This window comes from Nuphar pumila, chromosome 4 (genome assembly GCF_984573655.1).
Source record: "Nuphar pumila chromosome 4, dmNupPumi1.hap1.1, whole genome shotgun sequence".
NCBI classification, from domain to species: Eukaryota; Viridiplantae; Streptophyta; class Magnoliopsida; order Nymphaeales; family Nymphaeaceae; genus Nuphar; species Nuphar pumila.
The window spans coordinates 2656853-2684516 of NC_143252.1; the positions used below are offsets into that span (position 1 = coordinate 2656853).

The following is a 27664-nucleotide window of genomic DNA, read 5'->3' on the forward strand; positions in this document are numbered from 1 at the left end:
ACTGGGGTGGGGGAAGGCGTAAGTCCATATCTCTGCCTCCATCTCCTTATGGGTTTTTATTTTAACCTTCATCCCCCGCCTCCATCCGCATTTCATGTCTCCTCCATCCCCGATCCGAACGGGGCGAGGCGGGGCGGGGCGGGGCGGGGCGGGCCCCATTTCTCCCGGGTCCGACACCATACCTACTGATGTGATGACCTTCCAACATTCAAAATGCAGCCTTAAATCGACATTTGGTAGTTTGATCAAGTTTTTGTCATCCCAGCTACCAGTTTCCAAACGACCACCACAAGGTAGTTGGATCAAGTTTTTGCCTAATGCATTAACTCCCATCTCAGCTCCTAGTTTCCAAACAATGGATGAGAAACCCCAGTTGAGATGGCGGGGCTCGAGAGAGTTTGAGTTTGGGAGCGGGTGTTGGGAGGGAGATGAGAAGGACATGGGCATCCGTAGATTCAACAACAACCTCCTCGCATGGATGTAGTTAAAATCGGCAGATTTTAACCCCAACACACCCCAATCTCTGCTACAATCTTTGCTCGTCGTCCTAAGTCCATAACACCAAACAGTGGAACCGATGGGTATTTCATGAATCCCTGTTAGCTGCTTCCAACTTGAGCTCCCAAACAGAGCCTTATTGTATCACTCATCCCCGACAACTTGAAATAACACTAAAGAGCTTGCTGCTTCAGCCTAAAAGCACTATAGGTATCGAACTCTTGACATCCTTCTGGTTGAAAACCTTAAGCCGACCCACCAAACGGGTGTGAGGCATTTGTGGACCCAAATCCATTTTTTTTAAAGTCCAAAATATATTTGAATTAGGCAAAGATATTAGAGATGATGTCGCAAATGCAAAATTTAAATACAATGGCCACTATAAGGGCATCAATATAAAACAAATAGAATCCGATGTCTCTCCATCAGGGTCCGTATTTATGCTACATCCGATCGGACTTGACCATCTCCATATCCAAACAAGCCAAACTCGAACCATTCACAGATCGACCATCTAACCCATTTATTAGTAGTTAACAACAGGATCGGGTTGGATCAAAGATCATGTCCGACCCGTTAATAAAAAAATATTAAAAAAACATGTCGGGTCCTCACAACAAATTCAAACGAAGATCGGAATAGTGAGATCTCAGAAATTCCATTCTCTCTCTCTCTCTCTCTCTCAGATCGCAGAAGAGGTAGACGGAGGCGAAGAAGAAGGAGAAGGAAGGAGGTTGGGGTAATTGCAGAATTGGTCGGGGGGGGGGGGGCGCGAGGGCGAGGCATTCATGACGATGGATAGAGAGAAGGAGATGGAGGTCGAATTGGAGAGCGCTATGTACACCAATTGCCTCCTTCTAGGGCTCGACCCCGCGGTACTGGGGATCACCAACGGCATGCCCAAGACGGGCCTCTTCCGCCACTCCAACCCTAGGATGGGCGAGACCCTCCTCCATTTCATCCTCTCCGCCCTCCGAGGCCCTGCCCAAGCCGCCAAGGTAACCCGCCTTCCGCGAGCTCTCAGCGGCGGCTGTAGAATTTCGTATCCCGCTGTGAATTTGGTGGAATGAGTGCCGTGTCTTCTGTTTCTTGCAGGATTTCGATAAGGTGTGGCCGATTTTCGATGCTACTCAGTCGAGGGATTTTCGCAAGGTGCGCCCCTTCTCAAACAGTTTGTTTTCTGTGCCTAGCTTTTTTTTTTCTCCTATTGGGAATTGGTTTTCTTTTTAGGTGTTTGGTGGTTTCGGTTGTACGGATGATGGAATTTGTGTGTGCGTTTTTTTCCTTTTCTTTTAAATTTCTGTTGTTGCGTTGATATTTTTGCGAGATGGTGCATTTTGTGATAATTGAGTAGTTGGTGGATGGAAAATTGATGCTCTTTAGGTGCTGTTTTTCAATAGAGGTGCAATTTATGAATTTGTGAGTTTTTTCTTTTTTGATTTCTTTGAGATTTAGGAGAAATGGTGCATTTTGTGATTGTTGAGTAATTAGATGGACGAGATGCTCTGTAGGCGTCCTTTTTCAATTAGAGGTTTAAATTTCAAGTTTCTGTGTTCGTTTTATTGCTTAGGGATTTATAAAATGTTGATGCATCCACTTATCCAAATAAGTCGAATGAGTTGGGCAATTGCATTGACGAATGAAATCCAAGTTCCTTGCTATTTTTTGACATAAAAGTGCGCATCCAATTAATAAGTTGGGTTGTTCCTATCTTGAGTTTATTTTGTTATCACAGAGTCGAGTTAATTTTTTGAAGTGCTTATAAGCTGCAATATCTGATAGATGACGTCTCTTTTTGCATACTTTTCTTCCTTCCTTTCTTTTTTTTGTTATGCTTATGAAAACATTATGAGTGCTTTTTCGTTTCCTGCACTGTTCTATTTGAACCCTGAAGTCAGATTTTGTGATCCACAGAAAGGGCTTCTAGATGAATTTTCTACCCTAGATATTTTCTCTATATATCTTATATCTGTTTTATATTTATCTGCATTTCATTTTTCAATTTAACTAATGTGGTTCCTTTTCTAATTTTCTAATTTGTGAATTTTTGTGGCAAAAATACTAGTTCTTTTTTTGCTATTTTTTCAATTTTATGTTTTTTTTTTCAAAAAATGCCAATGCCTTCACAAGATAAACAATTTTTCTTTTTGTTCTGAGAAGCTGCCTTTTCCATGTTCCAATTTCACTGTTGGTGACTGTGATTTATAGATATATATTGCAAGTTACTATGTTGTATATTACGTAGTTTGTGTCATTTGTTTGATCAATAGATTGTGGAGGAAACTATATATTTTTGTAGAGCGATTGTGGAGGAAACTATAGTTTGTAAAAGTTATACATTTTATCTAAACATGACTGTGTTGTAGGTTCTATTTCTCATGGTCTTCGGTTGCTTTTGAGTCTAAGCTATATTGTAAACTTACCTCATCTTCTGGAATTAAGACCATGTTTTATTTAGGAAACCAGGCAAGCAGTGTATTTATATAATGCATATGCTTTACACTTGTTCCTTTTTTAATGTGTAGACTATGATTTCATTGTGCTCATCTCATGCTTAAACTTTTCTATGATTTTGATGAATAGTGTCTACCACTCTACATGCAACTCGGCTATCAAATTTGCATACTTTAATGTTTTATTTCATGAATATTTCTAGTAGATTGCTTCCCTCTGTTTTTTTCCTATGGAGGATAAGCGAGAAAGAAAGAGACCTTGATTCTCATTTTATGCTCAAACTTCTCTAGAATTTTGCTGAAATAGTATCTGTGCTTGGCCATCAAACTTTTGTTTTTTTTCCTTAGTTTTAGTTGGGATGAAAATTTGTGCTTTTCTCCATTACCTTCACATTTTATTTCATGGATATTTCTGGCAGATTGCTTATCTCTGTTTTTTCTTGTTCTGTTGAGAATGTCACCTTCATAGTTGCACCCATTTTTTTGGTTCACATAGATTTGTCAAATTTGTAGTTTTGTTTAGCTTCACCAGGCAATTGATTGCTTAATTTTATTTTCAACACTTCTCAGTAAATACATTTGATTCTTTTGTTTTGTTGCATTTGTGAATTTGGTTATTTGGCCTTGTTGATGCACATGTGGCTATTAGTTATACACTTAGTACTGGAATTGTCTTGTGTGTCTCAGATTGTACAGGGAATCATAAATGAGCTTGAATCTCAAGGAGCGCTTCCAAGAAGCAATTCACGTGTTTCATCACTTGCTACATGTTGTGGGCAAAGGTATTCTTCTCATCTTTCCATTCAATGTATAACTTTGTGAAACAAACAAAGTTAAATAGACGCTGATTAGAGTTACAAAGATGAAACCAAGGCAGTGCGAAGTCATTGACTGGTGCTTAGTATTTTTATTTTTTTTCTGTTTGATGTTTTATTGCTTTATAAACAATTGCATTTCACTAACTTTCTTGAAGGATCTTACTTTCAGTACGGGCTTTCTTAAACTATTGCAAATATGCAATTTGCTGGTAATTTAAATTTCAGTAGCTTGTTTGTTTTGTGTCTGTAATCTAAAGTCGTGCAGTATTTTGTGTGGAAGTTTCTTTTTTTATTGTATTTGTTTGGTTGTAAAATTTGACACTATGGCCATCATCTGCCTATAAAAGGTCCAATTATGCTTCCATTATTGAGAAATGTGTTAAATGAGCAAATACTTTTTGTTATGTCTCTCAGACTTCTGCAAAATGGACAAGAACAAAATCATCTAAATTGTTGCAGATCTTTGGATATTTAGGAATATTCTTGTTAAAAATTCTAAAATAGAAAAATTGGAACGTTATCAATGCAAATGTTTACAGCATTGCCATGGTATATTGGCAATATCAGTGATATGGTTGATGATGATTTGGTCGTAATGACAATGTCATGTTGGTTTCAATATATTACAAAATGCCATGATATTTGCATTCACATTTTGAGGATGTAGTCAATGTTTGTTATTTTCATTGACGTAGAAGAGTTATGACTTTTTACAATATCATTCAATTAAACTTTGGTAGGATGATTTCAGTTATGTTAGGGTTGCATATGACATGCCATAGTGGTGGTGGTGAGATGAATGGTGGAAAATCATCGTGGGGAGGGTGGTTTTTCGGGAGGTGGGTGATGGTGGTGGTGGTCAGATGGATGGTGGTGAAAAATCATCGTGATAGGTGGTGATGGAGCTTCTCTGGCGCTTTTTTTCGGGAGGTGGGTGGTAGTGGTGGTGGTGGTGATGGATGGTGAAAAATCATCATAGGGAGGGCGGTTTTCCGGGAGGTGGGTGATGGTGGTGGTGAGATTAATGGTGGTGGTGAAGATGGATTGTGGTGGGTGGTGATGGTGGTGAGATGGAGAGAGAGCCCACAAAATTTTCTTGGAAACATTCCTCCACCCCCCGAGGAATGTTTCCTATCAAAAAATGTACTTTTTAGAAAAACTCTCTCAAAGAGAATTTTTCTCTTGTTTGGAAGGGTCGTAAAAACCATACGAATTTTTTATTTTGTATAAGTTTTTCTACATCTTTCCCACTTCCAAACATGCCCTTAGTTTCCTTTTTGCGTGTTAATGGATATAGGTTCCCTAGAAATCTATTTAGACTAGTCCTTAGTCACATTGTGCAAGCTTTCTAATCTATGTAAAACTTTTTCTTTTGTCTTATCTATATATATATTGATATGTATATACCTTATTTTAGTTGTGAGTAGCATCTCTTTTTACTAATCTCATGTTACAAAAAGTTTCTTATACTTTATTGTAGTCTATGTAACTGCGACACGTCATTTGGGTGACTGTACCCATGTCAACACGGGTACGGGTACCAGATGCAGTGTGGGTAAAAGCCACGGGTCGGGTCTAATTCAGACCCAAAACTGAAAAAAATGCCTCCTTGAAACCCTCGACTCTCTCTCCCCCCTAGTCTCGCTCCCAAAACCCTCGGCTTCCCCCTTCTCTCTTTCGCTGTCTCTCTCGTTTTCTCCCTTCTCTCGATTCCCCCCCCCCCCCCCCCCCCCCCCCCCCTCTCGTTCCCCTCTTTCCGCTTTCTCCGGTTTGGAAAACAAGAGGGAAAACAGAGAGGAAAATAGGGATAGGGGGAAACAAGAGGGGGAATCAAGAGAGAGAGAGGAGAGAGGGGAAAATAGAACCAAAGAGAGGGAAGAAGAAGAAACGAAGGAGGACGAGAGAGAGAAGAAGTAGAAGAAACGAAGGAGGACGAAAAAAGTGGTGGGGGAGAGAGAGAGAGGAGGAGGAGAGGGAGGTGTACTTGGCTTCCTCTCTTCCTCTTCTTCTTCTGCCGGTGCTGTAGGGAGGGAACACACTCACCACCACCCACCTCTCCTGCTCCTCCTTCACCGGCAGCGGGGTACCCAGCGGGCCAGGACAACTCTCTCTTTCTTTCATAACACCTGGTTTGTGCTTATTTAGACTTGGGCTAGATCTGGATCTGGACATGTTTCTCTCTTTCTCTCTCATGTTTTTTACTTTTTTCTAATTTCTTTAATAACACCTGGCACAAACCAGATGTTATGATAAGACCTGAGTAAAGTCAGGTCTGAATGGACTGAAGTCTTATTCAGACCTGGGCCAGACCAGATCTGGATCAGTTTCAACCTAGGTCTGAATCAGACCTGTGTAAAAGCTGACCCAGATCGGAACTAGACCTGTGTCAAAGTCCAAACCCAAGTCTTATTCAGACCAAATCCGGATCTGTTTCAACCTAGGTCTGAATTAGACATGTGTCAAAGCTGACCCAGATCAGAAATAAACCTGTGTCAAAGTCCAAACAATGTATATATATATATATATATATAGCCGTGTCCCCGTACCCACATTTTTTGGATTTGACGTGTTTTACCCTGCATACCCGCACCCGCACCCGCACCTACACCCGGGTGACATAGATTGTAGTTGTAGACTTGTAGGTAGTATCATTTTTACTAATGTATCATGCATCAAGAAGGAATCCTATATATTAACAATGAAGATTGAGGTTTATAGTTTATATGCCCAAGTATAGTTGCAATAATTGTTTTTCTATGTCCAATTCCAGATTCGTTGAACTTCTGTGGCAGCTGTCTGTACACGCCTTAAGAGAGGTTCATAAAAGGACATTTGCAGCTGATGTTTCTGCTAATCCATTGCCAGATTCATTGACAGACATATCCTATTTGCATGCAGCTGCTTTACTTCCTGTCACAAAGGTACTTTTTATCAATGTCACATGTACTCTTGGGAGGTCATTGAATTTGTAATTTTCAGTGTTGTCATTGGAAATGCTTTTATCTGATTCTTCTTCATTCTGAATTTTAGTTAGAAGAATGACGGCTTTTTTTTTCCACTGCTCTTTATTGAAACAAAAATCTGGTGCCCTTTCCAGGAAAGAGCAGAAAGAAAAACTTTACATTAAAAAAAATTCAATGAGCGCTGACTAGAAAAAAAAATTATAAATGTGTAGGAAGCCCTTGTAGTAGGTACAGGTGTGTACCACAAATAGAAGCTGATGACCCAGTTTAGGTTGGGTACCTTCTATGATGTATTAACTACTCTTGATAAATTAGGGTGGATGCCGGTTGCTATTGATTTCTTCATGGCTCTTTTGGTTGCCTCTTAAGCTGACAAGTGCATTCTTTTTGTTTGACATCCTAATCTTTCGTTTTTCTTATGTTCTTGAGATGCTTGGTTATTTTCCATATTGTTTTTTCTTTGATGGTAGAACTTGCATTTATGATAGCAATTCTTTTCATGGACTTGTATGTTGCTTAGATGCCACAATGATTCAGCTTATATATTCTTACAGGAAAATAAGAGCTAATTGGTTTGTGTAATTATTTAATTAATGTCTGAAGCTTAATTGAATTGGTTATGCCTCAAGCATGCTTGTACAGTTCACATTACACATCCAAAATATCCTCTGGAACTGAGTTCCTCTGTTTTTCTTGTTGATTATTAGCACTTCAGACTTGTTATTGTTTAGTTTCTGTTCTCTTATTATTCCTAAAGTAGTAGAGGCTATCTTAGCAGGGTTCTCTATTTGACTAAGAAAAATGGACTAATCATGCCATGCTGATAAGTAGGTACTATAATAATTGTAGCTGCGATACCAATCCCTTGTATATGATTGTTCCTTCACAAGTCCTGATGGTGTTCTGCAATTTATTTTTGTATGGCTGTTAGTGACTGAAACCAACTCAACTAGGATACCGAGGCGGATGCAAAGAAATGTGCATCCCAAAGCAAGTGGGGCAGACCAGAGTTACTGGAAGCTTCTTAGGTAGGTGGGAAGTGAAATGAAATGGGGATCTTCGAAACACGAGCTTTGATTAACAAGAGCAAGTGTCAAAAATGACACTAAAGCATAACCCTTAAAAAGGGTATAACTGGAAACAAAATAAAAAAAAAATGTATTCTTTATTGATATGAAAAACCAATTGCTTAAGAAGCATTGGAGTAAAATACAAGAGGGGCTGCACCCCTTTATATACACAGCTGAAAGAGGACTCAATAGAGCTGTTGGGCACAGTCCAACAGCTCTATTTAGAGCTGTTGGAATGTGTCAGTCCAACAGCTCTATTAAGAGCTGTTGGACTGTGTCAGTCCAACAGCTCTATTGCTAGTCAAGTCTGGACAGGACTTGACTAGCAACAGTCATTCTAGTTCAAACTGAACTAGATGACATAAAAACAAAAAATAAAAATAAAGGAAAAAAATACAGAAAAGAAAGAAATTAAAAATGTATTTATATATATATATAATAATATAATATTATTATATATACATATATGTACAGTTTTACATTTTAACACTCCCCCTCAAACTTACGGTACAATGAGCGAAAGTTTGTCTAAGAGAAAGTGAAATCGGGGAGCAGCGAGAGGCTTTGTAAAGAAGTCTGCTAACTGATATTCTGAAGTGACATATGGCAGATCAATTATCCCGTGTAGATATTCCTCTCTGACGTAGTGACAATCCATTTCGATGTGTTTGGTGCGTTCGTGGAATGTTCTGTTACTGGCAATGTAGATCGCACTTTTGTTGTCACAACACATTTGTGAAGCCTTTGTTGCTTCAACTCCCATGTCAGCAAGCAGTCGTCGGAGCCAAACTACTTCCATGGTCGTGGTTGCCATGGCTCTGTATTCAGCTTCGGTGGATGAGAGAGATACCTTCTGCTGCTTTTTACACCTCCACGAGATTAATGATTCCCCTAAAAAGACACAAAAGCCAGTGGTTGAGTGTCTGTTATTGGGATCACCTCCCCAATCAGCATCAGTATATGCAATTAAATCAAGAGAAGAGGAGGAAGATAAGAAAAGTCCTCGTGAAAGAGAGGACTTGATGTATCTGATAATACGCATGACTGCTCCCATATGAACAGAAGTAGGAGCATGTTGAAATTGACTTGCTGTATGAACAGCATGTGCTATATCTGGTCTGGTAATGGATAGATAGGAAAGTGCCCCGACAAGCTGTCTGTAAGGAGTAGGGTCTGCAAGAAGTTCTCCATCATCAATCTTCATTTTAACATTAACAACTTCTGGAGTGTCAACTTTCTTATCATCAGTAATACCAGACCTGAAAACAATATCAAAAGCAAATTTAGTCTGAGATAATAAATATCCTCTAGGAGAATAAGCAACTTCAATGCCTAAAAAATATCTCAACAAGCCCAAATCAGTCATTTCAAAATGAGATTTAAGAAGTGTTTTGATTGTTGCAACTCCCTGTTTATCGCTTCCGGTGATGATCATATCATCCACATAGAGAAGAAGCACAATGATCCCTGCATCAGAATTCTTAATAAACAAAGCAGTGTCAGTTAAACAGAATTGAAAACCAATATCAATCATAACACGACTAAACCTATCATACCAAGCTTTTGGTGCTTGTTTAAGTCCATAAAGAGCTTTTTCTAAGCGAAGGACTTTACCCTTAGGAATACTTAGACCAGGAGGGGGTTGCATATATACTTCTTCAACTAGCTTTCCATTTAAAAAAGCATTTTTGACATCCATTTGAAAAATAGACCATTTTTTGATAGAAGCTAAGGCAATTAAGGTTCGGACAGTAGTCATACGAGCCACCGGAGCAAAGGTTTCTTCATAATCAATCCCATATTCTTGGGCATAACCTTTGGCTACTAAACGGGCTTTATATCTTTCAAGAGTACCATCACTCTTGGTTTTAATTTTATAAACCCATCGACATCCTATAGTTTTCTTCCCTGGAGGAAGATCTTGAATATTCCATGTAGAAGCCTTTTCAAGTGCATCTAATTCAGCTTTCATGGCTTCTATCCATTTGATATCATTTTTTGCTTGGAAATATGTGGATGGTTCTTCATATGAGTGAATTAATGCAATAACTGCCCTATATGTGGGTGAGAAAGACTCGTATGATACAAACTTTTCTGGAGGCCTCGAGATTCGGGATGATTGTCTAGTTGGAATGTTAGAATATTTCTCAAGTGCACATGGAGTATTAGACTCTTGTCGCCTGGAATATTGAATACTAGTATCTCTATGAACTTCTTCATTTTCAACATTAAGATCAATAATTCTGTGATCATCATCAAAGTTACAATCAAGGTCATATTCATCAGATGTTGATGTTAGATCTAGCAAAAAGGAGTACTCAGTGACGTCTTTTAATTTTCTAAAATCAAAGAAGCTCTCCTTTTCAAGAAAGGAAACATTTCTAGACACATATAGTTTATTATTTTTGAAGTCAAAACATCTATAACCTTTCTGGTTTTCAGCATATCCTAAAAAGGCACAGGGAATCGCACGAGGGGAAAGTTTATCATTTTTGTCAGTAAATATGAAACATTTGCACCCAAATATTCTTAATCTAGAGTAGTCTGGAGAAATGTTCATAAGTTTTTCAATGGGAGTGATATTTTGTAACGAAGAAGATGGCATCCTATTAATGAGATAGGTGGCAGTTAAGGCAGCTTCTGCCCAAAAGTCTTTAGGGACTTGATTTGCTATTAATAAAGTTCTAGTGGTTTCTATAATATGGCGATGTTTTCGTTCTGCCAGTCCATTTTGTTGAGGTGTATAAGGACAAGATCTTTGATGTGTGATGCCATGCAATTTAAGATAATTTTGAAAATCTGTGGATAAAAACTCTCCCCCTGAATCTGTGCGAAAAATAGTAATATCATTTTGAAACTTGTTTTTAACCATATTATGAAAAGTTTGAAAGTATGAAAATACTTCAGACTTATGTTTGAGAAAGTACATCCACGTATGTCGGGAGAAATCATCGACAAAAATAACATAGTAAACAAATCCTCCTTTAGAAATTACTGGTGCAGGACCCCAAACATCCGAGTGTATTAATTCAAGTGGTCTTGAAGAGAAAAAGGTTCTGTTCTGAAATGGTAATTTTTTCATTTTGCCGAGAATACAATCTTTACAATCAAATGATTCAGAGTTACAAAATTTCCCTAGATTTGGAAAATGTTGGATTTTGGCTATATGTGGGTGACCAAGTCTCTTATGCCACAGTTCCAACTCTATTTTTTGAATATTATAACAAAAAGCTTTCTTCGGCATTTCCAAAAAATCCATGTAATAGAGCCCTCCTTCTCTATGGCCTTCCCCAATCAGCTTGCCTGACTGGCGATCTTGTACCCAACAACCATGAGAAGAAAAAGAAATATTACACCCATAATCAGAAATTTGAGATACAGATAAAAGATTTAAATTTAATTTGGGAACATGTCTAATTTCTGGAATAAAAAATTTTTTTGTTTTATAAATTTTTTCAAAATTTCCTATTCCTTCTATTTCAAGAGAAGTCCCATCAGCAGTAAAGACCTTTGACACACTTGTTTTATTTTTAACACATTTGGATAGACTTTGATTATTTGGGGTCATATGAAAAGATGCACCAGAGTCAAGAAGCCAAGAAATTTTACCTAAATCAGAAAAAGATGAGGCTGCTGCGCCGGTTGAAGCTTCAGATGAGGAAGAGGCACCTTTGATGAGAGGCTGAAGAATCTCCATTAGTTGGGCCAGGGAAACTGGTGCATCCTGATCTTTAGGCTCCGATCCAGCAATTGCAGCTCTTTTTTCTCTCAGTTCCTTAAGTTTGGGACATTGTGGCCTGTAGTGTCCCGGTTCATGACAGTGATGACAAATAACTTTCTTCTTATCATAGTCACCATTTTGTCGGTTAAAGTGAGGAGGCCTATATGATCGAACATGATTCCCTGGTCTAGACACGGCTAAAACGGAATCATTTTCAATTTTTAAAGAACCTTTCCGGAGACGATTTTCTTCCATTGTTAACTCTTCAATAGTTTCAACAATAGAAAGAATTTTTCCCCTGTGAAGTAGGGCCGATTTAGTGGTTTCAAATTTCGGCCTTAATCCAGTGATAAACTGGTAAAAATGTTCAGCATCGAGTTGTTTCTGACGAAGCTCGATGTCTTCGGCACAATGCCACTTTGGTTCTAAAAGGGAAAGTTCTTCCCAAAGTTCGGACAACCCATTGTAATATTCACGAATAGTTTTGTATCCTTGTGTCATCATTCGAACTTTTTCTTGGAGGTTGCACACGTGTGCAATATCTTTAAGGGAATACATATTCTTAAGGTATTCCCATGCCTTATCGGCATGATCAAATTTGGCAAGACTTGAGCATTTTTTAATATCAACGCTATTGATAAGCCATGACATTATCTTCGCATGAGATATTCTCCATTCTTTCCATTTCTTCTCGTATGAGGCAATAGCCTTGATTTTCTCTTCTTCCGATAGAGGGACCTCTTTATCTCCCTCCTTTTTAGTAAGAGATAGCTTAGGTTCCGAATCGGAACCATCCACAATCCCCCATATGCCTTTTCCCCATATATGGTGCTTCATGATTGAAGCCCATGTTACATAGTTCGTATCGCTTAGTTTCATAGGCATGATGGTGACTTTATCATTGTCATCCATCGATTACAAGGAGAGAAAGAATAGGGATAGAAGAGAAACAAGAAGAAAAATGAGAAAGAAAGAAAAAAAAAAAAACAATACAATAAGATGTGAAATCTTCTCCAATGAAGTGATAAAACACTTCTCTTCAAGTGGCGAACACTTTTGCAAACGGGCACGGAAACCGAGGCAGCTTTTCCTCAAGATTTAGTACTTCCGCGGCTCTGATACCATGAAATGAAATGGGGATCTTCGAAACACGAGCTTTGATTAACAAGAGCAAGTGTCAAAAATGACACTAAAGCATAACCCTTAAAAAGGGTATAACTGGAAACAAAATAAAAAAAAAATGTATTCTTTATTGATATGAAAAACCAATTGCTTAAGAAGCATTGGAGTAAAATACAAGAGGGGCTGCACCCCTTTATATACACAGCTGAAAGAGGACTCAATAGAGCTGTTGGGCACAGTCCAACAGCTCTATTTAGAGCTGTTGGAATGTGTCAGTCCAACAGCTCTATTAAGAGCTGTTGGACTGTGTCAGTCCAACAGCTCTATTGCTAGTCAAGTCTGGACAGGACTTGACTAGCAACAGTCATTCTAGTTCAAACTGAACTAGAGGACATAAAAACAAAAAATAAAAATAAAGGAAAAAAATACAGAAAAGAAAGAAATTAAAAATGTATTTATATATATATATAATAATATAATATTATTATATATACATATATGTACAGTTTTACATTTTAACAGGAAGCTCGCTTCCTGGAAACTCGCTTTGGAAGCGCGATACTCCTCGCTTTCGAAACTTCATGGGAATCTTGATTCCCCCACGCTTCTTCTATGCTTCCCACACACATGGTCTATGCTTTCTATATGCTTTTCTCACGTTTCTTTTCATGTTTTTCATGTATTTTCTCTCACACTGTCACTCACTTTCCATGTACTTTCTTTAAATTAATAACCATCATTGTTAGATTTTAATAAAAATTTAAATCTTTTACTGAAAAATCATGAAATATAAGAATAAATAATTTTATTTTAGTTTTTATTTGTTTCTTGTTCGATTCCTATTCAATTACCATATTGTTTCATTTTTTTTTTCTTTTAAATTGATACTTCGCTTCCTGCTTCCTATAAATTTTAAAATGCTTTGCTTCCGCTTCCCGTATCGTTTCCTGTTTCCGCTTCCTAGTTTGGCAATCTTGGGGCAGACTCTCTGGCAAGCCGTACAAACAGATCATGTATTCAATAGCCTGCATTTTATGTAAAGTCTCTTTTGAGACTTAGATACTATCCAAGAAAACCTATTTATTTTGGAAATCTCTGCAACTTCAAAACATTTGGTTAGAGAAGGTCCCGTTGTACTTTTTATAAGGAGGAATAACAAGAGAAACCACTAAGTTCGGTCACTTTCTCTCAAGGGACCTGTTGAATGGTTAATGCATTCTTAGAAGGTTGCCAAGAACAATCTTTATTAATTATGTACCAACCATCAATGAATATATTCTTCATTTAGTAGACCGTTTATGTGGTGCACATTGCAATCTACATCATAATCAAGGATGGAGAGACAGAGTCTTTATGTATGTGTAGGTAGCTTCCACCTTATTACTTGCTAGGCACTCAATCACCTGGGCATGCTTGTCACTGCAAAGGCTATTTCAATGTTCAAAAGTAAAAAGCAATTTATATACTTAACTTAAAGAGGAAAAAGTTATCATGAAATGCCTCTTAACACTTCCCATCAAGTTGGGGCAAAGATGGCAATCTTTAAAGCCCTGTTTGGATGATAGAGGGCAGAATTTGTGTTTTAAGAGATACAAGGTTTTACTAAGACTAGGTTTTTGGTTGGCAAAAACTAAAAAAAAAAAGAAAAAAAAAAGTAGGTCCGACCAAGGTTGTAAGTAGCGTATCGTTACTCGTATCGGTTGGGCAAATAGTAACACCATATCGTATCGTAAACATATCATAAATTTTTAATAAAAAAATTCAAAAAAGTCTAAAAAAAGCAAGAAAAATAAAAAAAATAAAAAAAAATTAGTAAAAATTCTAAAAAAATCATATCACATGAAATAATGATGAATTCTACAAAACACAACCATAAAATTACGTATGCAACATTTATGTCTCTATGAGCCGCATAAGATATCATCAAACATCAACTAATATAGAATCATAGATAATATTGTATGCATATCTCACAAGAACAATGCAAAATATTAAATATCTTGCAATTAAGAATATACCACAAGACTCATACTTTCATATTGCATAAACAAAAAAAACAAAATAACAAAGTTTATGAACAATTAAGTGTTAAATAACCAAGTTTTTTAATAAAATATGATACATCAATAATCATAATCATCTTCATCATCAATATCTTCTTCTTCTCCTCTTCCTTCGACATCCACATCGTCTCCAAGATACGTGGAGTCTTCATCATCTACCTCTTGTGCTCCTTCCATATTAATCCATTGAATGTCTTCTTCATTTAAAAGAGTCTTTGCTTCTTCTTCAACCCATGCATTCAATTCATCAAAATATTCTAAACCAATGGGATCAAATTGCTCTTTATGCTTCCTTGCTGGTAACTTTTCGATTTACCTAAAAAGCTAACATGAACAAATTAAAATTAGTTGGGTTTTTAATGAAAATGACAAATAAGCTTTATAATTTTATATACATCTGCCTCAGTCATAAGTTATAGCGAACGTAGATGAGGTAATTGAGCCTTTTGTGCTCTAATCTATTTCTTCTTTTGGTATGGATTTGCTTAAAGACACTCTAGTTTCTCTTGCATCCACTTGCACTACATGTTTGGTTGAGAATGCGAATGACAAAGCTCTCAAATTTGGAACACCACTTTCAAACTTGGCCCACTACATGTCTGAAAAAAAAAACAAGAAAATGAGAAATTAATAAGACAATAATAGATGTAATCATACAAAACATCATAACTAAATAACAATGTGAAATTAAAATTAAAATAGACAAAATAAATTACTTGGATGCATCGTGACACAGTTTCACACTGCTGTAGGTCTCCCCATATCATACAATATATTATTATAAGTTTTATTTCCTTATGAATTTAATCTTGAATGTTATAATCAGGGTTCAACCTTTCAATGCAATCCAAAAGTCCCTTGTTGACTTCCCTATTCATTTTAAACATAGTGGAGTATCTAAATGCAGGATTTAAATAAAAAGCTGCAACATGAAGAGGTTGATGAAGTTGTCTTGTTCAGCTATGTTCAATGATGTTTTATATAGGCATGTAAAATTTTTTTCTTTCACTTCAAATTATCTCTGATAGCTTCTTTTGCCTTATTCATGGCCTCATAAAGATAACCCATAACTGGTCTGTCTTCACTGTCAACTAATCGAAGCACCTTTACCAAAGGTATAATTATTCTCAATAAGTTGATCCATAAATCCCAGAATTCACTTCTGATTACAATATTTACAATTTCTTTAGGTTTTCTTTTATGTTCATGTGGATATGTATTTCACTCATCAGATGAAAACATTTTTTAGTGCAACTTTATTCTTTGCTAGACTTTGCATTATCAAAAAAATTGTATCAAATCTAGTAATTACACTACGAATCAACTCAGCACTACCGGTGGACTTTCTCATTAGGTTCAAAATCCATGCATGATTGTAAATAAATTTAGTAATTTCTTGGAAGCATTCAACTGTATGATGTACCTCATCCATGTTGCCGATGTTTTCAAGCATGAGGTCTATGCAATGGACAACACAGAGGGTCTAAAATAGTAACCCAATTTTTTTTTGCCAAATTTTAACTTGTTTCCCTATAATTTGCTGCATTATTAGTAATGAACCGTATAATGTTTTGAGGCTGAACCTCTTCTAGAACTTGGTAAACACCCTCAAGCAATACATCTGATGTCTTGGGTGTATCAGACAAATCAATTGATTTAAAAAATATGGTTCTTTTGGGACAATAAATAAGAAAATATATCAAGGTCATCGACTTTCTGTTTGTCCATCCATCTGCCATGATGCTACACCCAGTCTCTCTTTATTAGTGCCTCATCTCATCACAATATGCCTTCACTTCTTTCACATTAGCATCTAAAACTTTTTCTCTTAAAGCATGATACGAAGGTATTTCATATTCAGGCCCGATATTGGTTATGACATCTGTCATGTCCTGAAAATGAAAGGAATTTACTGCATTGAAAGGAATGTAAGCATCATAGAACCATCTCTCAACCATGACATTCGCTTGTTCGACTAAATGCTCAGGAGTCATAACAGTACAAATGTCGGGTTGTGCCTCAGGGGTAATATTAAGAGGAAAAAAGTTCTTAATAGTGCCTTTAGCTCTACCTCCTGGTCCTCCTTTTCTTTTTCCTCCTCTTCTTTTTGTGTTCGTAGCAGTAGCCGCGACACTACTACTGGCACCCACCACACCTTTTTCCTTCGTTATAGAACTTCTTACTTCTGATCCTATGCTATGGGCTTAAGGATCAGAAGTAGGAAGCTCATCTTCGTAATACACATCTTCCTAGGGCTCCACATACCACATTTCAGCCTCATTCATCACTCTTTCTTGAGAAAAGTCTATGTGTGCCATGGATTTGAGAAGTCTTTCTTAAGATCTATTTTTTTTGAACTTTGACATCCACTTTTTGTACTATATATTTTTTCTCTCTTTTTAGCTTTCTGAAATGTTGTTTAGCATAGTTTTTTTTATTTTGTTCTTTGATGATGTACATGGTTAGTGCTATGTTCATGTTACTAGATTTGATATTTTTTTAGCTAAATTTGAATGATCAATCATTGAATTTGAGTGCTTGATGTTGATTATGCTCCCCAACTTTTACACCTAATGAATATCTGTATTTTTTCATGCACCTATAGAATTGGTTGGCATGTAACAGAGCTTCTTGTGTAATATTATACAATGTTACACCATAGTTCAAAAACCTAGTGACTTATGACTCGAGTTGCTTGCTCTTGACTTGAGACTTGGCCTAATTTTGCTTGTTAAAAATGTAAATATACATATATGTATATATTAATATTTATATATATTTATGTGTAACTAAGTAACTAGGGTTATAGATTTTTTATTTTTTAGTTTGTATTGAACTAGTCAACATGTTGACTAGTCAATACAATAGAGTCGTTGGGATCCCAATGACTCTCTCTAGGCCTTCTCCTTTGTGTATAAATATGGGTCATAGCCCCCACTCTGTATTACTTCAAGTGTGGGTTACAATCAATAAAATCACTATATGTTATCTTTTGTTATTGAACCCATTTAGTGGATATTTGTCAGTGAACTCTTTTGTGGTTCTTTGAGTGTTTGTTTAGGTATTTGGTTGAACTCTTTGAGTGTCCATTGTTGGTAATTTAGTGAATATTTTTGAAGAAATTCATTTTCTTACATGGTATCAAAGCGTGGTGATCAAGCTGAAATGTTTTCAGAACATTGGGAAGCGTGACACTCCAAATTTGAAACTGTTGAAGCTCTCTTGAAATTTCTATTTGAAGTGCTTCTGATTGGTGACATTTGCTTGGTGATAGAGTGCTCGTGACTTCCACCGTTACTCCCGTTCTTTTCTCTCCTCTCTCTTTATTTTTTTCTTTTTTACTTTTATAAAAATGGATGACAATGATAATGTTACCATAAAACCCATTAAGCTCAATGATTCAAACTATGTAACTTGGGCTTCAATTATGAAACACCTTATATGTGGAAAATGGTTGTCTGGATTAGTGGATGAAACTGATCCGGAACCCCAACTAATCCTTACTAAAGTAGAAGGTGAGAAAGAGGTACCTCTTATGGAGGTTGAGAAAAATAAGGCAATAACCACTTATGATAAAAAGTAGAAGGAATGGAGAATGAGACATGCCAAGATTATGTCTTGACTCATTAGTAGCGTTGACATGAAGAAGTGTTCAAGTCTTGCTAAATTTGATCATGCAAACAATGCATGAGATTATCTTAAGAGAATGTACTTTCTTAAAGATATTGCATATGTGTGCAACTTACAAGATAAGGTACAAAATATGGTTCAAGGGTACAAAAACATTAGATAATACTATAATAGTTTGTCCGAATATTGGAAAAAGTTAACTCTTCTTGAACCAAAATGGCATTGTCCGGAAGACATAGAACTTCGTCAAAGTCAAATAAATACAGAACACTTTTTTCAATTTATTAATGGATTGAGATCAGAGTTTGAATCCACCAAATCCGCTCTTCTTCATCGAGGGAAAGTCCTTTCAATAGAAGACACAATAGAAGAATTAAGTATAGAAGAAAATAGGCTTAAAAAGAGAATCTCTAAGAGTGATGATGACTCAGTTCTAACCGTATCTAGATCGGAAAACTATGTTTGTACCTACAAACCCCCACACTATTGAAGGCCAAATGATGAGAAACAAGGCAATGGGTATGAAAGAAATAAAGTTATTTGCTACTATTGTCGTGAATCGGGACATGTAAAAATATATTGTCCTAAATTGAAGAAACCTTATGATAAGAAGGTTGCTTCTGTTGGACCTTCACAGAAATCGAGTGAACCGTCTATTGGAAACATGTCCTTAACACAATTAGTGCAGGCTCTTCAACTTTTACTTAAAGGAGCATCTTCATCCACTGGAGTTGCGGTCTCTTCTTTCGGCTTCTCCGATCCCGATTAATCTCTTTGGCTTCTTGACTCAGGTGCCTCTTTTTATATGACACCAAATGGCGATATGTTATCCAAATGTCATAACTCAAGTGAGTCAAATGTTTTTACTGCCGATGAAACATCTCTTGAGATAAAATGAATAGAAAATTTTAAAAATACTTATCAAAACTCAAAAAGATTTTATATTTACAAAATTAAATATATTCCTAAACTAAACTTAAATCTTTTATCTTTTTCTCAAATATCTGACCATGGTTGTAATGTTTCCTTCTCCTCTCATGGTTGTCGAGTGCAGGATCGTTAGTCAGGTAAGCTGATTGGGAAAGACCATAGATAAAGAGGCTTGTACTACATGGATTTTTTGGAAATACCCAAGAATACATTTTGTTGCAATATTCAGAAAGTGAATTTGGATCTATAGCATAAGAGACTTGGCCATCCCAATATATCCAAGATCCAGTTTTTTCCAAAGATGATTTTTTTTTTTGTAATTTTGAAAATTTTACATGTGGAAATTGTATTCTTAGTAAAATGAAGAAATTACCATTTCAAGAAAGAACCTTTGTTTCTTCTCGACTACTTAAGTTAATACATTCAGATGTTTGGGGACGTGCACCTGTTATATCAAAGGGTGGTTTTATGTATTATGTAATTTTTGTAGATGATTTTACGAGACACACTTGGATTCATTTCCTTAAACATAGGTTCGAAGTTTTTTCATATTTTCAAATATTTCATAATTTAGTCAAAAATCAATTTAAGAATGATATTTTTATCTTTCGCACTGATTTAGGGCGAGAGTTTTTATTAATAAAATTTAAAGATTACCTAGACCTATACGGTGTTACACATCAAAATTCATGTCCTTATACCCCTCAACAAAATGATTTAGTTGAAAGGAAACATAGGCATATTATAGAAACAACAAGGACTTTACTTATTACAAACTAAGTACTTAAAGATTTTTGAGCTGAAGTCACATTAACTGTAGTTTATCTTATTAACAGAATGTCGTCCTCTTCCTTAAAAAATGCATCTCTTATTGAAAAACTTTTCAAACAAATCCCAGATTACTCTAGGTTAAGGGCTTTTGGATGCAAGTTTTTGTTTTTATTGACAAAAATGACAAGCTCTCTCCTCTTGCTATTCCTTGTGTTTTTCTAAGATATGCAAATAATAAAAAAGGTTAGAGATGTTTTGACTTTAAAACTAAAAGGTTATATGTTTCAAGGAATGTATCTTTTTTAGAAAAAGAAGTTTTTTTTTAAATTGAAAAAACTAAGAAAATAAATGAGTATTCTTGTTGGATTTAATTTTAAAGATTGGTGATTGTGATATTGATGAAGACTAAGAAGTTAAAAATGATGTAATAAGTGAAGAACCATCTAATGAAGATTAAGATTGTATTCGCTATTCCAGGCGTGGTAATTTAAAACATCCATGTGCTCTTGAAAAATATACCAATAATGAAAAACAGGGAGAGATACAAACCATGTCATCTAGAGTGTTAAAAATCCCTAGAAAATTTGTGTCCTATGAGTCATTTTCACCTAAGTATCAAGCTTACATTGCATTAATACATTCTTATATAAAACCTTCCAACTATGCTGAAGCTAATGAACGAGTGGGTAGAAGCTATGAGAGTGAAATTAGATGCCTTAAAAAAAGCGAATACTTAGACTATTCAAGACATTTCCCTAGGAAAGAAGGCTATAGGTTGTCGATGGGTGTATAAAGTTAAAATCAAGAGTGATGAAACTCTTCAAAAGTATAAAGCCAGATTAGTTTCCAAGAGATATTTTTCAAGAGTATGAAATAGACTATGAAAAAACCTTTGCTCCAGTTGCTAGAATGACCACAGTTAGGACCTTAGTAGCTCTTGCCTCTGTAAAAAAATGGCCTATATATCAAATGGATGTTAAAAATGTATTTCTCAGTTAAAGCTTGCTAAAGAAGTTTATATTGAAAACACCACCTCGCATAGTTATCTCTAAAGGAAAAGTTATTCACTTAGACAAGACCCTATACGGTCTTAAATAAGCACCAAAGACTTGGTATGATAGGTTTAGTCAAGTTATGCTTGATATTTGATTTCAATCTTGGCTTTGTTTGTTAAGATTTCTAAAATAGGTATTATTATGTAAATGAAAGAATTGTGTAATTGCAAAATTATCTATGAACATAACATTATTGACATGTAAGTAATTATTATAGGTAACATTTAGAAATGAAGCTAACATCTAAAGTACAAAAAAAATGAATTGTAGAAAGTAAGTTCATCATGTTTATGAGTCATCGCGCTATTACATAAAGCATCACAATCAACTAATTTGTATGATGTTTAAACTTCATTGTCAAAAAGAGAACTTCGTTGTGCAATTGTGGCATGGATAAAATAATCAAGATGTTCAATGTAAAAAGCACCGTCAAAACCTAAAATAGAAAACAATAGTAATTAGAATGGATGAAATACTATATTTTAATGAAAATTAACATGAAGATAGGTTCATGTCTAAATAAAACAGCTAAATTCCTTTTCTTAATTTGTAATTATTACGATAATCATGTATAATTAAAAACTAAACAATTGAAAACATGACTAGATATATGCAGGCTGGGTCGACCAACTGGGTTGACCCAGTAGGAGGGTTGACTTGGTTGACCTGGACAGACATTGGGTCAAACCACCGGGTTTTTAGACCATGTATTGCACGATAAAGTTGGCTTTTTTTCCTTCCCACCAGCAATTTTTAGGTTGGTGATCTCATCATGCCTTAACTAGAGATGCATATTGGACAGGCGAGGATAGCTCTTGAAAGAAGGAAGTTCTTGAAAAATGCAAATACTGCTGTACGCAGACAGGCTACATGGTCAAGTTTAGCTCATGACATGACTGCTGAGTTCCGCAGCCTTTGTGCTGAGGAGGTAAAGGGCATCTTTCTTAAGTTTCTTGATAGCAATTGCTTTAGCATGTTCATTTATTTAGCTAAATTTTGATCAGAAAATATTTTTACGTTTCTTCTGTGAAACTAATTTTGTGTTCTTTTTCTGTTTTAGGCTTATTTGCAGCAAGAGTTAGAAAAGTTGCATGATCTGAGAAACAAGGTAAAGTTGGAAGGTGAACTTTGGGATGGGCGTGTCACAAGTTCGCTTGATCAAAATTCTCATCTTGTTTCTAAAGCAACTCGCCTATGGGATTCTTTGCTGTCTCGTAGAAGTGAGTACCAAAAATAATTCCTTTTTTTGGTAAAAGGGTACCCATAATAAGTTCCTAGTTACACAATCTGTGCATTTTTTATGTTTGGAAAGTGTTTTGCTATTGCATATAGGTAAATGCTTGATGCCAAAAATTATTGCATGAAAATTCAGAGGTAAAAAGCAGTACTTTTTCACTGTAATCTCAGTTCTGCTATGGGATAATAGGTATGCCAGGTACTCACATGTTATGTGCATGAAGGTCATCTCGGCCCTGCTTTTGAAACTGTTATGATGGCTTGCAAAATGATAAATAAAATGTAAGTAAAATAGAATGGTAAATGGCGAGGCATTTTTAATATTATTAAATGATGAATGCTTCATCAGGGCTCCTATCTGTTAATGTTTATGCTGGAAGCTATAATGATATTTCTGTGACCTTAATACCTTTTGAGTGTTCTGTTAAGCATTACTAGTCTTACAGATCCTCCTAGTAGAGTACCAATGGATGGAAGGTGATTTGGTTTCTAAACTTTAGGAAAAACAGATTCTACTGTGATATATATCCAGGCATGTCAAACTTATGTGGGAAATTTTTTGTTCCCTTTCTTGTTTCTTAAAGTTTTTAATGTATAGTAAAAAAAATGAATAGAAGCATGAGACAGATAGTCCGACTATTTCGTTCCTTAAATTAGCAAAATAGATATTTTCTCTTATGCTTTACGTTCCTAACATCACCTATAGACCGAATCTCAAACATAAAAACTGTGACACTACAACAAAAATGTTTGATGGCCTTTTTATGAAGCAATTTGCCCCAAACTACCTCTACATCAACTTAATCAGTGTGAGGTTTTTGGGAATCATTGCCTCTATTGAAATAAACTTCTCAAGAATCTATGTGGTCAGTCGCTCCATAAATGACCTCCCACAGGCGTGGTTACTTCTTGTGGTGACCTTGCCGTTTTGGCATTGTACAGAACTTTCATTCCTTTCACCCAGTTAATGCATTTGCTGCTGCTTGGTTCACTGCTTGCAGTTTCATTGTGAAAGATAGAAGATTACCTTCGGCCACTGTAAATACAATTGGAAGGCCTCACTTATTTTGTTATTTGCTTCTTCAATGTGAAGGTCAACATGAAGTTCTTGCATCAGGCCCCATTGAGGACTTAATAGCACATCGTGAGCATAGGTATGCCTCCATTTCTTTTTTTATTTACTGAAACTTTTCTCCATTTTATGTTATTATATTGTCTCATAATATCACCATTCTGTAATTGTGGGGATGATTTCATGATCAGGTATCGAATATCTGGATCATCTTTGCTTGCAGCTATGGATCAAAGTTCTCATCTAGCTCCAGCTATTCTGTCTATCCAATCTGGTGATTTGAAACATGAAGAAGAGGCGGAAGATCAAGATGGGCCAACTTCAAGTTTAAATAGAGAAAAGCAGAAAAGCAGTTCTGAACAAATTCATTCCCAAATATGTGATGAAGGTACTCCACGTATTGATGATAAAGGTGGTAGGATTCAGCCTGTTGTTGATGTAGCAGAAATTCTCAGGTGTTGGACACATGCCTTACAGCGGATACACAGACAGTCACTTATCTTGGTATGTGTTTTTGTTTTTGTTTTTCCATTAACACGTGCTACATGTGTGCCATATTCAATTGACTTGATTTCTTCTCACTATAGATGATATACTATTGTTTCACTTAGGCATTTGTTGACAAATTTGTTTTGATGTTCCTAAATCATATTTATTGTATCCTTGCTAGAATCTTATACCATAATTTTATAAATGTGGCTGTACTGGTTGGTTTGAATGTGAGTGGCTTTGGATGACTGTAGATGACTAACCAGAAACTGAGCCTTGTCGTGGTGCCATGAAATCTTGCCCCTATAATTTGCCTCTGAAGCTTGTGAGCACAAGCCATGATGTGTATTCTGCAAACAGTAAGCATCAGAAGCATGAACTTACACTAAAGCATCTTGATAAGGTAGAATTGATAGTACACGAGTCCTTGGTTGATCACATACCAATTCTCATGTATGGGATTAGATAGGACTGTGCCAATTCTTTAGTACAAGTGTCAGAAAGAGAAGAATTTAATGCAAAAATGGTAAGACAAGGTTCAGTTATAGTGTAAAAAATTCATTCCATTAAAACTGTCTTTAGACTCTTAATAGTAAAGTACTGTTAGTCTTTTATAATATTCTCCATGCTACTAACCTTTGTTAGAGAATTGACCAAATATTGGAGATAAAGAGGGAGTTAGCTAAAAGGTTCTCATTCAAATACCATATGTAAATGAAGCATGATTATGATTCTTTCCTCATTCTTCAATTATGATTAAGATTTAAGACTTAAGAGTTTACAAAGATGGTAAATTCATAGAATTTCGAAGTTCCTCCTTACCATGTAGGGTTCATTTGATTTGATGGTTGTGTGTCTCTGATTTTGGTGAAGATCTGCTTGTTTTTTATTTGTTTCCCATATCTGAAGCATTGAAGCTAATCTTCTAGCTTAGCTTCCTTTCAAGCATGGAGTGTATCTAATGCATCTTGGAGACTCTCTGGCTATTTTTCAATGTTTTCAGAGTTATCTGCCTATTAGTTTCTAAACTACAGATTATTCTTTTTTGTGGTTTAACCATAATTTCTTTCTATATTTTAATATTTTGAGACTCGCTGGAAAATTTGAACTTTTTTTGGTTGATTTCTTTGTCGTTACCATTTCATTCGTATTGCATGAGTGAATAATTTTTGTATCATATTTACGTATGTGAATGGGTTAATTGGTTTAACTTGGATTCAGTGATCATTATTTCACTGTTGGATTACATGACTCAGTCGCGTGTGATTTTGTTCTGATATAATTTTGTGGATTATCATTCTTTACATAAACAGGCCAAATCTAATGATGGTGAAGGTCCAGAACTTTTACGGTGTACAACAAGCTGTGGGAGCAGTGGGCATGCTGAATCTCTTTCTGCAACTCTTGCAGAACATCATCAACATTTGGCTAGTATACAGGTGAACAAGTTTTTCTGGAGCGCATCATAGAGTTTCCAGTTAGAGATAAGAACTTCTTATTGTTTTGCACTTCCAAACAATTATAATACATTGTTAAAATAATTAAAACAAAAATAATTCCTTAAAAACCAAATAACAGCATCTTGCTCAAGTGATCTCATGTTTGAATCCCATTGAGGGTTGGTTCAGGGGCACATTCCCAGCTTGACAATCTAAAATAAATCATTTTTCTGATATCAACCAGATGCTTCTTCTTGTTTTCTTTGAGTTCTATATTTTTTTTTTGAAAGCTTAAGCATACTTTCTTGCTGCAAGTTCTGGTTTCGAGTATATGGCTGGGATTTTATTATGAACAGGATTTTTTTTGCTTTTTGACAATTAACTTTTTCTTTTTGATATTTTGTTTGTTTTCATTTTCCTTGATAATTTATGGGAAGTGATACTTTGCTTTGATTTTGTCCGTCTCATGCATCAAAATGAATAATCTCCTTTTGAGGTATAGGTACTTATTAGTCAATTGAAAGAGGTTATCCCATCAATGCAAGAGTCGATATCTGAACTTACAGATGAAGTAAATGGCTTGTCATCTATTGCTGCAACCAGTAATCCTACCAGGCTTGCACCTTCTATTCATCCTCAAGCCAATGGAAGGGCAATTGTAAGGATATTTCCAAACCTCATTTTCAAGATAATGCTGATCTCTTCTATTTTATGTTTTTGCCCCAGCCAATTTATTCATCTACATAGCATACCTTTTGTGTGTTGATAAGTCAAGAAATTGTGTTGTAAACAGGAAGAGAACACTGTCCAAGCCATTGAGTCAAATAAAAAATTCCCTCCCCAGCCTGAGCAGGTTTCCAGTAGTCCCGCTCTTAAACTTCCACACCTATTTAGTTTGACCCCAAATTCTTCTGGAAAATGTGGCATTGCACAAAAGCGGCAAGCAGTATCTGCTCAACAAATTAACAAGCCTGACATACTGTCAGAATGCAGTAAATCGGAGCAGCCTTTGACTGGAAATCATGAAGAAAACTTAATACAAGGTTTGGTTCTTTAACTTTTCTTATGAGATTTTACTGCTTCAGGCGGTTGTGTAAGCTCTTAGAGCTGCCCTAGTCTAACTTCAATAGTCATTGCCTAGTCTTGACTGGTTTAACAGTTCCAAATGATATCAGGTGGCTGTTGGGTGAATATTCCTCAAAAACTTTGGCTCTCAGGAGCTTTTGTTTTTCTTTGAAATCTAATAATTCAAATTTTGTTTTGCCTTGTCCTTGCAGACAACTTTGTTCAGAACTTAAAGCGATCTGTTCGTATAGCTGCTCTTTCTGTGCAACCTAATGCAAAGAATGTTCCACGAGACAATAAAATTGATACTTCCGAGCACTACTTTATACCACTTTCAACAGGTGGACTTGCTCAGAAGGGGGCTAATGTCAAAGCTACAAATAAAAACAAATTATCATGGTCTCCTGAAGAGCTTTGCATCCTTAACAATGGTTTAGCTGATGGGAGAGATAATGGGTCCATTTTGGATGAATGTGATGATTTAACTGGTCATTTAAATCAGGCTTGTGTACTCATGGATGATGAAAATGCAAATGAGCTTCTTTCAGGGGTTAGTCCAAATATATCCAATAATGCATATTCACTATTTCGCAATATCTGGGATGGTCAAGATCAACCTTTCTCCCCTCCTTTGCTGATGGAAGCATCTCTCTCACCTGATATATATGAAGACTTACTAGGTGTGTTTATTGTTATGTTCCATTCTTTGGCATATTCAGTATATGTTTTTTCATGCATTTTTATTTTATGTATTTACAATTTCACACCATCATGGAAAGAAAAGCCATCTCATTGTACTATTTCCTGTGATTTTGGTCATATTCTCACTATTTTTTTTAATCATGCTTCTATTCTGCTATGATAGGTTTGAGAGAGACATGCATGATGTAGTTAAATTGAGAAATCTTGAAGCAAAGTATATATACTTGTGATGTAACCTGTCTTATTATTTGCAGCGCCATTCTCCGAAACTGATGATGCTTTGATGGAGCGATGAATTTTAATTGAGTTCATTCTGTTGGTTCTGTTACTTGATGTTGCATTATGGATCCTGCATTGTCGATGTTGGAGAGGTCGTGGAGTATACAACGGGAACACCAAACACAGATGCTCATGGTGTAAAGTTGGCAATGCAATTTCATGTATTACTGTTAGGGATGATGGTCCCATCAGATTGTTGTATGTCTCATTATAGTTTCAATTATTTTTTATTATTCTTCAGTTCTGCTCAACTCTTCTTTTTTGTTATTATTTTTTTTTCTGGAAGCA

At 35.9% G+C, this 27664-nt stretch overlaps 1 protein-coding gene across 1 annotated transcript; it reads left to right on the forward strand.

Moving 5' to 3' along the window:
- Window positions 1-1141: 1141 nt before the first annotated feature.
- Window positions 1142-27664, forward strand: LOC149839058 (AUGMIN subunit 6-like). The gene is made up of 13 exons (XM_090002245.1): window positions 1142-1496; window positions 1594-1650; window positions 3639-3733; window positions 6540-6690; window positions 21897-22022; window positions 22155-22314; window positions 23424-23484; window positions 23594-23906; window positions 25205-25330; window positions 25833-25988; window positions 26124-26373; window positions 26608-27075; window positions 27352-27664. The coding sequence occupies exons 1-13, from the start codon at window positions 1287-1289 to the stop codon at window positions 27390-27392; spliced, it is 2214 nt and encodes a 737-aa protein (XP_089858371.1). The 5' UTR covers window positions 1142-1286; the 3' UTR covers window positions 27393-27664.

Bases quoted from the DNA above. Each gene is read 5' to 3' on its own strand.
- LOC149839058 (XM_090002245.1), top strand. From the start codon at position 1,287: ATGACGATGGATAGAGAGAAGGAGATGGAGGTCGAATTGGAGAGCGCT. The intron at 23,907-25,204 runs GTATGTGTTTTT...TTACATAAACAG, and splicing joins ACAGACAGTCACTTATCTTG to GCCAAATCTAATGATGGTGA. The intron at 25,331-25,832 runs GTGAACAAGTTT...TTTGAGGTATAG, and splicing joins AACATTTGGCTAGTATACAG to GTACTTATTAGTCAATTGAA.